This window comes from Rhinatrema bivittatum, chromosome 4 (genome assembly GCF_901001135.1).
Source record: "Rhinatrema bivittatum chromosome 4, aRhiBiv1.1, whole genome shotgun sequence".
Classification (NCBI taxonomy): domain Eukaryota; kingdom Metazoa; phylum Chordata; class Amphibia; order Gymnophiona; family Rhinatrematidae; genus Rhinatrema; species Rhinatrema bivittatum.
The window spans coordinates 401,310,204-401,326,283 of NC_042618.1; the positions used below are offsets into that span (position 1 = coordinate 401,310,204).

Here is a 16,080-nt window from a genome sequence, read left to right on the forward strand (position 1 = left end):
ATAAAAGTATGCATATAACCAAGTTACTCATTCTGAGTACTGAGTCCTGGATTATTTTCCAATAGCCATGTATGTGCATAACACATGGTCTCATGCCTGCAATGGCTTTGAATATTCACCCTATAAAATATTGCAAACCAAAATTATTAAAAATGTATTTCATACTAACGTTAACATGGTCAAAATATATGCCTATTTAAAAAGTTTGGAATATTCAGAGTGCAAAGAAAATGATAAATTAAAGCCATCTTGAAAAGCAAAAATGTATATTTTATGTCAGAAAAGGGACCAGAGACTGGATCCCAATTGCCTTAAGAGTTCTGAGAAGTTGGGCACCATGCTTAAATATCCAACATCACAGAATAATTATTATTTATTGTACAATCCACACGTAAGTATAAATAATTATAAACACAAAAAAATCCTAGTAATACAGTTTAAAAATGACTGTCAGTTTTAAAAAAAAGCAACTATTCTCTTATTCAGACAAAGGGTTCTAACTTGCAGAAGAAAATATTTTCCATCGAGTCTTATGTCCATGCTGTTATGGGTCAGAAATAATGGATGTGGAATGAACAATACATAAACTAATTAAGATGCATCCTGAAATGTGATTATTGTGAAAAGAAAAGAAAGCACATTATGTAAAACATTTATAATATCAAATGGTCATAGAAGAGGCTGGGGTGGACTTAATAAGATAGTTGAGGTATTCAAATACATCTTTAAAAACAATTACAACCAAACAATACAAACATTCTTTGAAACCTAAAGTGGCTGTAAATTGCTTCTAGACATTTTTTTAAAAATGTTATGCAAACACTTCTAGCCAAAGTGCCTTTCTTTATAGATACAGAACTTTTAATGTGTGGCTCAGGATTAAACACATATATCGCATTACATCTAACTGCAGTATTCTGGAAATGGCATCTGGCCATCTAAAGTAAAACTGCACCACTTGACTGCAAATATGCACAAAATTTTCCTCTTACTTAAACCAAAAGGATTTCCACCTGATTTGAGTCTGGTGGAATTTTTGGATTTCAACTAGATCCACTGGTGGAAATCTGTTGAATTTTCACCTGCCTATCTGCGTGAAATTTCTGGTACAATCTCCTCCTCCTATACCCCTCCCCCCAAAAAAAATCTGAATTAGGATCAGAAAACTCCACTTCAGAACTTTCATAAAGATGCGGAAGCACATGACCTGATCTAATAAAATCTGCTTTGGATTTTTCTTCAAAAACGTTTTGGTGAAGAATTTGATTTAAAAAAAAAATGCCTACAGGTTCATTGAATGGTTTGACGAACCTGTTTTGAAGAAATTAGCATACCTCTACTCTCTCTACAGTTTTCCAAGCTTAGACATCCAAGATACTCAGATGAACAACTGGATATGTTGGAAAATTTGTTAATGTCAGGATTAATGCCAGTAGATCTCCAAATACAGATTTTATGCACTTATTGTGCAATCCCGTGGAAATACAGGCTATAATTATTACAGTTATTAGACACTAAAGCTAATTGAAAGTGAGAAGTATTTTTGGACAACACTAGTAGATTAGCAATTATTTTTCTTCAGTAATGTAACATAGCTATTAAGCTACAAGCAAAGAGATGAAATGCTAAGTAAATATCCTAATGGTTTGTCTTCCAATTATACTTGCTGTTCTTGGAGACAGGTTTATTTTTTCTAAGATTTAGTTATTTGCATGCCAGGAGTGAGAGAGGTAAATCCTTTAGACTCCTAGGTCACTAATGAGTCAAGAATTATATATTATTATCATCTAAGTCTACTATTAGAATTAGAATCACTTCAGTTATTAAAAGAAGAGGTTATGAATAAAGGTAAAATCTGCCAAAATAAATAAATACAATAATTACCTTTTACAGTTTTAGAATAAACTTTACTAAATCACAGCTGTGAATACATTGAAACTTGATTACTATGAATGACCTCTAGGTCTATTTGACATTTCAGCAAGCTCCATAGAGTAGATTGTAGAGGGGAAATGATCTACATTAAAATAAGTAATGTAGCATGTTTCTTCTTTTGTCCTTCACCTGACCATTGCTACTTCTAGCCAAGCTGTTGAAAGGCCCAACAGTCTTTTTAAGTCATCCCGCAGGCCTTTATGCTATATATCAAAATTATCATCTTGAAAACTGTAAATTCCAGTTATGTTGCTCTTGTGAATTGTTCACAGGTATACAGATCTTGAGAGTCAAAAGGTATATTCCTTGGTCAGTGCAATTGCAAATGCTTAATTCTCTCCTTTGAGTTACATTCTTACATCCCTAACTACTGTAGAAAATATCCCAGATCAAGAACTGCACCAGCAGTCAAAAGGGGAAGTCCGTGTTCTTCCTGCGCACTAATTTTAAAAAGAACAAAGTCTTGGAGTCTGTGATAGGTTCATCTCACAGAAAGAGGACTGGGTCCACCATCCAGGGGAAAATACTCTTTTTCCAGTAGAAGTGCCTCCCTTTATTCTCTGCTACCGTGTCACCTACAAACAAAGGAGAAAACCGTTAACCATTTTGTAGGGATGTGCTGTCATTTGAAATGAAAAGACAATGTAAATGGCATTACCTATATTGTTTCATGTCATTTTTTAAATAAATAATATGACAAATAAACCCAGAACATATCAGTGTTTTTCTTTTTCAATTTTAGGCCTGGATTTATCAAAATGCACTAAATATCGCATGCAATAGGAAAAGGGGCATGTTTTATGGTAATAGGCAGTTTATCGCAAAGTGCAATAACTTTTTTGCACTTTGCGATAAGTGCCAGAATTGTTGTATTTCCTACATACAACTACTAGGGGAGACCATTTTAAGCTGCTGGAGATCCAGCCTAGCTATGAGAGAGAGAGAGAGAGACTAGCCATAATGCCCTCATACTAGGTAGTTATTTATACCTCTATATGAGGCCTACCTAGTCACTCGAGGTGAGGTTTAGGTATTAGTGTAGGGGTCAGGGGCTAGGGATGTGAATTGGGCTTCTGACTATTGAAAATACCGTACGATATTTTCAAAATCGTCAGAAATCGGCTCCCCGAAACAGATAGGAAAACCCCACGAAATTGTTCGTGGGGGTTCTCTTATCGTTTTGGGGGAGGGCGGGAAAAACGGCACACAAAAATAACCCCTAAACCCACCCTGACCCTTTAAAACTAATCCCTTAGCTTCCCCCACCCTCCTGACCCCCCAAAAAACCTTTTACAGGTACCTGGTGGTCCAGTGGGGGTCCCGGGAGCGATCCCCTGCTCCCGGGCCGTCGGCTGCCACTAATCAAAATGGCGCCGATGGTCCTTTGCCCTTACCGTGTGACAGGGTATCCGTGCCATTGGCCGGCCCCTGTCACATGGAGGGAGAACTGGATGGCTGGCGCCATCTTTAAAAAAAAACCCGATCAGGCCGGACAAAAAAAAAAACACGATGTGAATCGGAACCGGAATCAGAACCAATTCAGGTTCCGATTCACATCTCTATCAGGGGCGACTTTGACATTCAAAGTGAGAGGTACGAACAGGACAGTGCTTCACAACAACAGAACAGTGTTCTGTTCTTACGTCTCACATTGAATGTCAAAGTGGCCCCTGACCCCTACACTAATACCTAAACCTCACCTCGAGTGACTAGGTAGGCCTCATATAGAGGTATAAATAACTACCTAGTATGAGGGCATTATGGCTAGGCTCACTCTCTCTCTCTCTCTCCCCCCCCCCCCCCCGTTTTTTTTCATGCAAAAACGCCATATAGCACTTTGATAAATGACCCCCTTAGCGTACACTATTTCAAAACAGTGCACACTAAATTGAAATAGTGTACACTAACTGAAATAGTGAAAACTAAAACAAATTAGTGCACACTAACTCAAATAGTATGAACTAAATCAATTAGTGCACACTAATTCCAATAGGGACTGATTTTCAAAAGCATTTAAGCGTTTGATAGTATCTTAAATTTACATGCATAACTCCTTTGAAAATTCACCTGTCAGTGTGCACTATTTCAAGTTACTGCGCACTAATTTGATTTAGTGTGCACTATTTGAGTTGGTGTTTGAATTACTAAAGACTAAACATGACACTTCAATTTTGAAATGAAAAATATTCTAAATGAAACTAAAAAAACAAAATAAATACCTATACCTAATGTAAATACCTATATATTTAGGTATATATTTAGGTATATATTTATACCTATATATTTATATAATATACATTATATTTACCTATAATGTAAATACCTATACCTAATGTTATTCTCTCCCTTTCCTTCTCTCCTCCCAGTTCTTTTACCTTGTTATTTGTAACTGCTTCCTTCTACACAAATAGGTTATTGAATTGTTCACTGTACACCCCTGTTATATGTAAACCGGCATGATGTGTTTGCAACATGAATGCCGGTATATAAAAATTTTAAATAAATAATAAATAAATAAATAATAAAATGCAACAAAAAATAAAACAATATTTTGCTATGCAAACTCCTGCTGTTTTGGATGTGCAAAAATGTATTCTATGCAGCAGTCTCTTATTTGGAAATTGTGAGCCCCATCCGGGATGCTTCATTGCTTTCTACTCTTTAAAGTGTCATCTGGATGGTGTCTAAGCCTTCTCCATGGAGAATCTCTTCCTCTACAGGTTCTCTTTGATTGAGATGAGGACATTTCATAAACAGTGTTGATTTGTTTTTAATAGAAAAAGTGTTTTTATCCATAAATCCAGGTCAACCTTTTCCCAAGAAATGGGTATTGCATTTTTATTTTATGCACCAAAATGCCATCTCAGCATAAGCACATTGGAAATTTCATAAATATAGTAAAGAAATATCTAATGCTGTTTTTATTACTTATAACTGCTTACTGTTGTACTCCATAGGTAATAAAAATATAAGTATACAATCTCAACAGTTTTTCTTTATTTATATATATATATATATATATATATATATATAATGTTGGCATATTTTATAAGATATAAACTATACTCTCAATGTAATGCACTATTTCGAGAGGACTCAGCCCTCTGTGTGTGCATACAGGGTTTTAGAGTGTATTATTATCTGAATCATACCCAGTAAGTCTATGTCAATTTATTTTGTAGATGGATGCAAAACACTAAAGGTAATCTGTTCTTGTTTTGCATTCTGGGAATATAGTGGTTGTAAAGGTTGCAGCAGAAGCCAACAAGGAAACTATTCATTTAGCAGCAATTGCATGAAAAGCTCAAGGATAAGGCATATGAAGCTAAAGAGAGGAAAGCTCTAAAAGAACAGAAAAAAAATACTTTAGCACTGGTGGTGGACACCTGGAACAAATTCCATTGGAGATGGTCAGAGCCAAAATAGTAAATGAATTCAAGAATGCCTGGGACAAACACAAAGGGATCTTAGGGGCAAGAGGCAGGGCCAGCTGGAGCATTAGGCATATTAGGCAGTTGCCCAGGGTGCCCAAAGTGGGTGGGGCACCACAGTCTGACATGAGGGCAGCATTTTTGAAAGCGGTGAACGATGGTGGAGAGGCATGGAGCTGGAAAAGGTCGTGGTGTGTGAACGGAGCTTTGGAGGTTCATGATGTGCGATCTGCAGGATTCAGGTTGGTGAGGGGGAGAGAGAGAGAGAGATCATGTGATGCCATTACATCATCGCTGCTTAGGGCAGCTGCAGACCCTTGCACCGGCACTGGCAAGAGGAAGAAGAACACAGATCGAGTAAGATCCAGTTGGCTTGCAGATGCGGGCGGAATGGATGGACCAAGTGGTCATTATCTGCTGATACCGCCTATTTTTCTACTAGTTCCTGTGACAGATTTTACTGGGTACATCACTGGGACTGAAGGCAGCAGTCCAGCAGCAAGAGGGGGGCTTCCCAGTCTTTTGCATCGAGTGTCACATGTATGATTTTTTACCCACCGGTGAGAAGTTGTACATGTGCATGCGATGCAAAGAGCTCCTGGCTCTCAGAGAACGAGTCCGATCTCTGGAGGCTAGAGTGGCAGACCTGGAGGAGCTGAGGGAGACAGAGAGGTATATAGATGAGACCTTCAGGGACATAGTAGTCCAGTCCCAACTTCAGACTGGCAGCCCTGGTGCTGCCTTGGAGGAAGAAGGTCTCATAATGGGAGAGCACCAACCAGATGTAGCAGGAAAGGATCCTGTAGCAAGGACCTGCTCTCTAGGTGATGCATTGTCCTTTCGCACTGAGGATATCTCCCCAAGGCCTACTGCCCAGGAGGGAAGGGTTAGGTCGGCCGTCATAGTTGGTGATTCGATTATTAGGAATGTAGATAGCTGGGTGGCGGGTGGGCGTGAGGATCGCCTGGTAACATGCCTACCTGGTGCGAAGGTGGCGGACCTCACGCGTCACCTAGATAGGATTTTAGACAGTGCTGGGGAGGAGCCGGCTGTCGTGGTACACGTGGGCACCAACGACATAGGAAAATGTGGGAGGGAGGTTCTGGAAGCCAAATTTAGGCTCTTAGGTAGAAAGATTAAATCCAGAACCTCCAGGGTAGCATTCTCTGAAATGCTCCCTGTTCCACGCGCAGGTCACCAGAGGCAGGCAGAGCTCCGGAGTCTCAATGCGTGGATGAGACGATGGTGCAAGGAAGAGGGATTCAGTTTTGTTAGGAACTGGGGAACCTTTTGGGGAAGGGGGAGTCTCTTCCGAAGGGATGGGCTCCACCTTAACCAGGGTGGAACCAGACTGCTGGCGCTAACCTTTAAAAAGGAGATAGAGCAGCTTTTAAACTAGAACAAAGGGGAAAGCCGACAGTCGCTCAGCAGCGCATGGTTCGGAGAGATGTATCTTTAAAGGATACTAATGATGCATTAGAATTAGGGCATCCCGACAGTGAGGTTCCAATAATTAGAAAAGTAGTCCAAGTGCCTGTAACTAAAAACTCACCTGAGCTAAAAAATTCTAACTTATCCCTATCAATTAAAAAGCAGAATAAAAATACAATCAAAAAACAAACTTTGAAATGTTTGTATGCTAATGCCAGAAGTCTAAGAAGTAAGATGGGAGAATTAGAATGTATAGCAGTAAATGATGACATAGACTTAATTGGCATCTCAGAGACATGGTGGAAAGAGGATAACCAATGGGACAGTGCTATACCGGGGTACAAATTATATCGCAATGACAGAGAGGAGCAGTCGGGAGGAGGTGTGGCGCTTTATGTCCGGGATGGCATAGAGTCCAACAGGATAAACATCCTGCATGAGACTAAATACAAAATTGAATCTTTATGGGTAGAAATCCCTTGTGTATCAGGGAAGACTACAGTGATAGGGGTATACTACCGTCCACCTGGTCAAGATGGTGAGATGGACAGTGAAATGCTAAGAGAAATTAGGGAAGCTAACCAAATTGGTAGTGCAGTAATAATGGGAGACTTCAATTACCCCAATATAGACTGGGTAAATGTATCATCGGGTAACGCTAGAGAGATAACGTTCCTGGATGGAATAAATGATAGCTTTATGGAGCAATTGGTTCAGGAACCGACGAGAGAGGGAGCAATTTTAGATCTAATTCTCAGTGGAGCACAGGACTTGGTGAGAGAGGTAACGGTGGTGGGGCCGCTTGGCAATAGTGATCATAATATGATCAAATTTGATTTAATGACTGGAAAAGGAACAGTGTGCAAATCCAAGGCTCTCGTGCTAAACTTTCAAAAGGGAAACTTTGATAAAATGAGAAAAATTGTTAGAAAAAAACTGAAAGGAGCAGCTACAAAAGTAAAAAATGTCCAAGAGGCGTGGTCATTGTTAAAAAATACCATTCTAGAAGCACAGTCCAGATGTATTCCACACATTAAGAAAGGTGGAAAGAAGGCAAAACGATTACCGGCATGGTTAAAAGGGGAGGTGAAAGAAGCTATTTTAGCCAAAAGATCTTCATTCAAAAATTGGAAGAAGGATCCAACAGAAGTAAATAGGATAAAGCATAAACATTGGCAAGTTAAATGTAAGACATTGATAAGACAGGCTAAGAGAGAATTTGAAAAGAAGTTGGCTGTAGAGGCAAAAACTCACAGTAAAAACTTTTTTAAATATATCCGAAGCAGAAAGCCTGTGAGGGAGTCAGTTGGACCGTTAGATGATCGAGGGGTTAAAGGGGCACTTAGAGAAGATAAGGCCATCGCGGAAAGATTAAATGATTTCTTTGCTTTGGTGTTTACTGAAGAGGATGTTGGGGAGGTACCCGTAATGGAGAAGGTTTTCATGGGTAATGATTCAGATGGACTGAATCAAATCACGGTGAACCTAGAAGATGTGGTAGGCCTGATTGACAAACTGAAGAGTAGTAAATCACCTGGACCAGATGGTATACACCCCAGAGTTCTGAAGGAACTAAAAAATGAAATTTCAGACCTATTAGTAAAAATTTGTAACTTATCATTAAAATCATCCATTGTTCCTGAAGACTGGAGGATAGCAAATGTAACCCCAATATTTAAAATGGGCTCCAGGGGCGATCCGGGAAACTACAGACCGGTTAGCCTGACTTCAGTGCCAGGAAAAATAGTGGAAAGTGTTCTAAACATCAAAATCACAGAACATATAGAAAGACATGGTTTAATGGAACAAAGTCAGCATGGCTTTACCCAGGGCAAGTCTTGCCTCACAAATCTGCTTCACTTTTTTGAAGGAGTTAATAAACATGTGGATAAAGGTGAACCGGTAGATATAGTATACTTGGATTTTCAGAAGGCATTTGACAAAGTTCCTCATGAGAGGCTTCTAGGAAAAGTAAAAAGTCATGGGATAGGTGGCGATGTCCTTTCGTGGATTGCAAACTGGCTAAAAGACAGGAAACAGAGAGTAGGATTAAATGGGCAATTTTCTCAGTGGAAGGGAGTGGACAGTGGAGTGCCTCAGGGATCTGTATTGGGACCCTTACTGTTCAATATATTTATAAATGATCTGGAAAGAAATACGACGAGTGAGATAATCAAATTTGCAGATGACACAAAATTGTGCAGAGTAGTTAAATCACAAGCAGATTGTGATAAATTGCAGGAAGACCTTGTGAGACTGGAAAATTGGGCATCCAAATGGCAGATGAAATTTAATGTGGATAAGTGCAAGGTGATGCATATAGGGAAAAATAACCCATGCTATAATTACACAATGTTGGGTTCCATATTAGGTGCTACAACCCAAGAAAGAGATCTAGGTGTCATAGTGGATAACACATTGAAATCGTCGGTTCAGTGTGCTGCGGCAGTCAAAAAAAGCAAACAGAATGTTGGGAATTATTAGAAAAGGAATGATGAATAAAACGGAAAATGTCATAATGCCTCTGTATCGCTCCATGGTGAGACCGCACCTTGAATACTGTGTACAATTCTGGTCGCCGCATCTCAAAAAAGATATAATTGCGATGGAGAAGGTACAGAGAAGGGCTACCAAAATGATAAGGGGAATGGAACAACTCCCCTATGAGGAAAGACTAAAGAGGTTAGGACTTTTCAGCTTGGAGAAGAGACGACTGAGGGGGGATATGATAGAGGTGTTTAAAATCATGAGAGGTCTAGAACGGGTAGATGTGAATCGGTTATTTACTCTTTCGGATAGTAGAAGGACTAGGGGACACTCCATGAAGTTAGCATGGGGCACATTTAAAACTAATCGGAGAAAGTTCTTTTTTACTCAACGCACAATTAAACTCTGGAATTTGTTGCCAGAGAATGTGGTTCGTGCAGTTAGTATAGCTGTGTTTAAAAAAGGATTGGATAAGTTCTTGGAGGAGAAGTCCATTACCTGCTATTAAGTTCACTTAGAGAATAGCCACTGCCATTAGCAATGGTTACATGGAATAGACTTAGTTTTTGGGTACTTGCCAGGTTCTTATGGCCTGGATTGGCCACTGTTGGAAACAGGATGCTGGGCTTGATGGACCCTTGGTCTGACCCAGTATGGCATTTTCTTATGTTCTTATGTTCTTATGTACTGCATAACCTTATTTTTAGTGTTGTGTCTTGCTCTCTGTTACTAAATATTTGAGTCTTACCATATCAGGATATATCACAATTACTGGCTCCAAGGCACTTATTAACAGACATTTGCAGAGCTTCTGGGAAAGTATTTTATATGTAATTGGATTTCAGAAGCACTATCTCTTTCCTACACCTGTCAACCCTCCCACAAGTGCCAGCTCTGCCTTTAAGCCCGGCAGACCAGTTTAATGCATGTGAAAGCCTATAAAATATTTGTCATAGTAATAATATATTTTATAAATTCTTTTAGAATCGGAAGAAAACATGTTGCAATTAATACTAGGCTTGGAAGTCTGGGTTTGCAACCTCTAACAGGATGTTACAACAATATTTATGATATACAGTGTTATAGGGGCTAGAGTTGCCAACTAGCTCCAGATTTTCAGGACAGGTTGACCCAGTCCAGGTTTTATCCAATTGCATGCAGGAACTTGTAGATTTGATTTCCTCATTGCAGTTTCTAAGAAAAGCAAAACTACTAATCCCTGCATGCAATAAGGTAAAACCAGAATTGGGTCAACCTGTCTTGAAAATCTGGAGCCAGCTGGCAACCTTATGGGGCACATGCTATCATTATAACATAATTAGGGTTGCCAAGTGGCTCCAGATTTTCAGGACAGGTTGATCTAGTCCTGGTTTTGCTTCCCTAAATGCAGGTAATTATATAGTCTTGTTTTCAAAGGGAATGCAATAGGAAAATCAGAAAAGTCCCAGCATGCAATGGGGTAAAACCAGAACTGGATCAACCTGTCCTGAAAATCAGGAGCCAACCCTAAACTTAATAGTCATGTTTTTTTTTTCATAGCTAGGGACTTGCAGAAGACTTCAGATCAAATTCAAACCAGGTGAAGTTTAGCCTAGTTTGTGTGACAGAAATGAATTCATGAATTTCTTGTGAAGTTTCCTCAATGAATCTGGAAAAAAATCTGAATGAAAATGTACTAATTTGCAGGAATCCATATCAAAGCTACCCACTACATTTTTTTTTTGAAGTTTCCTAAAATAATCTGATGAATCTACAAATTTCTTGTAAGTTTCTGGAACTCATTCGCAACCATTTTAAAGCTGCGTATCTCTAGTTATAATATAAGTAATGTGGGAATAGATCAAATTTTGATTTTTATGATGAGCTGTGGTCTAGGAATATAGATGCATATGTTAGGAAAGATACAGAGTTCTGATCCTTTTTTTTAATAATCCTTGCTCTGTCCCTGCCTGTCTATGTGACCTTCGCTGTATCACTTTAGCTCCCTGTGTCTTAGCTTACCTAAGCGTACCTTGGTAATTTTTTGAAAGAGCCCAGTGCTTCCTGATTATTCTCCCTTAGCATAAGATAGAGAGACCACATTTCACCAATCTTGGCCTAATTACATTAGCTCATGATTCATTATAGAATTAAATACAAAGTTGTGATGACTATACACAAGTTATTAAAGTTGTATTCTTTACCATGGGCATGCTTGCCAGAAACCAGGGAATCTGCCTTTTTGGTGGCTTCTCCGAGTATATGAAACTCTTTACCTATGTCTTTACGGTTAGTGGATTGTACAAAAACATTTAAAGTGATGCTGAAGACAGTTTTGTTTCAACAAGCCTTGGCAGAAGGACACATGGTGAATTATGGCAATTTGACAACTTTGGAGAATGAATTTCAGTGAATTAAACAGGGGAAAATGTAATCATGCTGTGTTTGCTGTATAGTATATAATTTATATGGAAGTTTGTTTATAAAGTCTATGATGTTTGTGCTTTTGTTATATTTTATTTATATTGTATGTGTGTATGTTGTACATTGCTTAGGGTCTAGGCATAAACAATAAATACATAAATAAATAAATAGATAAAAATAACTATACATATGCACTTAATAGGGATGTGCAAGTAAAAAATTTTCTTTGTGGTTCATGTTTTCATTTTGGGGGGGGGGGGCGGGTGTCATTTTTCAGTTCATTTAGAGGTAGATTTTAAAAAGCATTTACTCGAGCAAAACTGGTTTTTGCTCGAGTAAATACACTTTACTCAAGTAAGTGGGCTTTTCAAAATTGCTACAATATATGCCATTGAATTGTCCATAGGATTTACTCAAGTAAGTGCACTTTACTCGAGTAAATAGCTTTTGAAAATTGCTACGATAGTATGTCACATTTACATGCATAACTCCTTTGAAAATGACCCCCTAAATGTTTTTTTTTCATTTGGTTCTTTTCCCAATCCAAAAAAAAAACATGAATAACAAGAAAAAAAAAATTAAAAAATTAAATAACTGCAATGGGCTTCCCTAAGGTCCTCCAACCCCCTCCTATCTTCAAAGACAACCCTGGGGCCTGCGCCTATCCATCTGGGATACGCCAAGCCCAGCTAGGGCCTCCCCTGGCCCCTATAACCCCTCTTCTTCCTCATAAAGACAACTTGAGGCTCAGACCTGCTCAGTTGGGTTGAGGTGGGCCCATATGTGGCCTCTCTATACCCCCTCAACCCCTACTTCTGCCCCACAAAATATTATTGAAGCCTGCCTTTAGCCGAGCATCATGTCAATTTTGTGTCATCCTGAGAGCTGTTTGTGCCATTTTTTAGGAACAGAGCATGAGGGTGGGAGCAAGTGGGCATATCTCCTGCCCTTTGGACCCGACTGGTGGGATAGGTTTGGATTGGGAAGGTGTCCAGGAGCCTGGGGATAATTTAGATGGACACAGCTCAGCCCAGTTAGGTAGGTTCTGGCCCCAAGTTGTCTTTATGGGGCTGGAAGGGGGGGGTCAAAGGGCCTCGGAGAGGCACCATCTAGGCCTAGGTCATGGGGTTGTCTGAGGAGCAGTAGAAGAATTTGAGGACCATGAGAAGGATTTTCCTTTTTTTTCTTCATAAAATGAAAATACCTGAAAATATTTGGATACTTGTATGCAAGGTCATTTTCAATTTGAATGAGCAATTGATTTAAAATGAATGCACATCTCTAATCTTTAATGTTATAACTGTATGGTAAGTCAGGATATGATTTAGAGAAAAAATGCTTTATAAAATCAAATTATTATCTTGATTTGTAGGGTAAAAAGAGTCATGGAAGGATTTTTCAGTACATTGTACCTCTAAGGGAATATATTAGTATATACCTCTTTTTGATGACAGAATTTGAAGAGACACACTGTGTAATTTGCTATTAGAGGATGAGCTACTGTGGAAGTTTTAAGGTACTAGTTAGATCAAAAAGTGTATATGTTTAAATAAAACAAAATTCTGCTTCTTAACATGGTTAACCTTGTATTGCTTAACTGCCCTACTCATCTAGGGCTTAATTTCCTCAAAATGGAGACAGATATGTTTCTGACATAAAGTTGCTGTTGCGCCCGTCAGTCGCAGATGGCTGCGACCTTTGCTGCTCACCTCTCTTTTCCCTGCTACAGCGATTCTCAAGGCCATGGCGGCCTCAGCCTGCAAACGCCGCCTTCCTCGGCATCCCCAGGACAGCATGGGCAATCCCGTCCGCCATCTTGAGTCAGTGATTACTCACAGCATGCGAGCACGTGCCAGCCCCTCTCTTATGGACATCATGGCGGGAACCTCGGGGGCGTCCCCCGCCTGATGTATTTAACCCAGCCAGCCTAAGTTTTGTGTCCATTGGTCGCAGATGGCTGCGACCGCTCTGCCTTACCTCTTTTTCTTCCCTTTTCCTCCTCCTTAGGCAAGATGGCTGCCTCCGGTGCAGAGTTCCTCGGTATCTCCAGCTCAGCATGGGCGTCCCAGTCCGCCATGCTCCTTCCCGTGGCCTCCTAGGGCGCGCGCACATTGACTACGCTCAAATACACGTCATGGCAGGAACCTCGGGGGTGTCCCCACTGCATGATGTCAATACCTCCGGGTATTTAAAGCCTCCACTTCGCTACCATCACTGAGTTAGCAAGGACTTCGGTTTAGCTACTCTGACCGCTCTAAGTTGCATGCTTAGACGCCTCGCTACCCTCCGGGAATCTCACTCCTTACGAAGCTCTAGGCACCGCTCCTCGGGGGCCTCTCGCTTCCAACCACCCTTCGGGGTTTCTACTAACTAGACAATCGCTCCTCGGGGGTCTCTCTCTCTCTATTTTTATTTCAGGATCTCCTGGTCTATCAGGTACTCGCTCCTCAAGGGCCTATCAGTCTGTGTATCCTGCACCACGGACCTTCGGTCCCACCATCTCCATTGCCAGGAAGACGTCTGCACTACGCTCCTGTGAGTTCCTCTACGATCCGGTGCTCCAACTCCACCCACCAGGCTCGGCCTTACCCACACTGCGGGTTCCCACCTGTCTTGAACATCTGGGTGAGACTTCTACATCTGAGACTTCTGAACGTATTGGTACCTTGCAGACTTGAGTGCCTTGCCTTCCCTGCTTCAGACCATCTATCTACAGCAGTACAATAAAGCTTTCCACCTACTACGTGTCTGCTATCTGAGTTTAGCTCATTGCTGTGGTTCCCCACGGGGCCCCTCCCCGTGGGAGGAGTTATCTCCACAGCGACTAAGGGTCCACACCAGGGGTCAGGAACCTTTTTGGCTGAGAGAGCCATAAACACCACATATTTTAAAATGTAATTCCATGAGAGCCATACAATATGTTTAAAACTAAATACAAGTAAATGTGTGCATTTTATGTAAGATCACACTTTTAAAGTACAATAAGTCTCTGAAAATATTACACCAGGCCTTAAGACACCAATACATCTCCTATTAGGAAAACGGACCAAGTCAGGCTGCTATAGAGTCCTACACAGAAACTACACGCCAGCAGAAAACCTCACCTGAATCATGTGCTGTCCCTCACCTAACATAGAATAAAGAGACCAAAACGCATAACAAGAAGCATGCAGAAAAAACTGAATTGGAAACTGCAACAAGCCAGAGTCTCTGTATGCAGTGTAACAAAGGAAAAAAGAAACATCACCCATCCTTATAAAACAAATCAAGAAATATAAAATCATCAGCAGTAAAACTGTACTAACAAAAAGAACATATTTCGAAACAGTTGATGAGTGGAATATCCAATAATTAAAAACTCATATAAAACATTTCCAGATACCAACAAAATATTTCAAAATAGCAGACACAAAGACCCAGTAATGAAAAATAATAAGGATACAAAAATTTTTTTGCTCTGCATACCTGGGAACGTTTGATATCCAGGTGTCCTGAGATTGTTCTGAATTAGCAGGAGGTGGGGTGGTTTGCTTGGAACTTTCTCCTCTCTCAGTCACATACCAGCGCTCTCTCTCACACTGGCTCTCAATGACACACCTATACACACATGCTCTCAGTACTCACATATACACATGTTTTTTCTCTCTCATTTATATAGGCTCTTAATTACACATTTACACACATGCTGTCTATCTTTTCACGCTTACACACACACACAGGCTTTCAATCACACACATACATGCTGTCTTTTTCTCTCACACACAGACTCTCATTCACATGCTTACAAACATGTCCTCTCTTTCTCTCATTTACACACAGGCTCTCAATCACATACTCACATGCTCCCTCACCTAAATCAGCTCTCAATCACACACAGACACACATGGTCTCTCTCTCTCATTTAAACACAGGCTCTCAATCACATACTCACATGCTCCATCACCTAAACCAGCTCTCAATCACACACAGACACACATGATCTCTCTCTTACTTATACACACAGGCTCTTAATCATACATACACATGATTTCTCTCACACACAAAGGATCTCAATCATACACACATACTCTTTCACACAAACAGGTTTTCAATCACAAACTTACACATACAGGTTCCCAATGGTAAACTTACATTCATGCTCTCTCTCTCTCACAGGCAGGCTCTCAATCACAGACATACTCTCTTTCACATGTACAGGCTCTCAGTCATTCACATACATGCATTCTCTCACTCACACACACACACACACACACACACACAGGCCCCCCGCGGCCCGGAAGTGGAGAGTATCGGGTGCCTGTGCGGCAAGAAGAGGCCACGCTAATGTCCGACAAAAAGACTGCAGTGCGGCTCGGAGGAAAATGAAGAGGTTCAACCGCGGCCGATGGGACTC

At 40.4% G+C, this 16,080-nt stretch overlaps 1 protein-coding gene across 5 annotated transcripts in view; it reads right to left on the reverse strand.

The window, feature by feature from the left end:
• Window positions 1-296: 296 nt before the first annotated feature.
• Window positions 297-16,080, reverse strand: part of TAFA4 (TAFA chemokine like family member 4) — a 293,701-nt gene continuing 277,917 nt past the window's right edge. For 4 of the 5 annotated variants that reach the window (XM_029601059.1, XM_029601060.1, XM_029601061.1 and 1 more), the window contains one exon: window positions 298-2,510. In XM_029601059.1, coding sequence (XP_029456919.1) covers window positions 2,499-2,510 — 12 coding nt within the window. In that variant the 3' untranslated portion in view covers window positions 298-2,498. Of the gene's footprint in view, window positions 2,511-16,080 lie in introns of all 5 variants that reach the window. The other variant, XM_029601063.1, reaches the window with a different exon arrangement.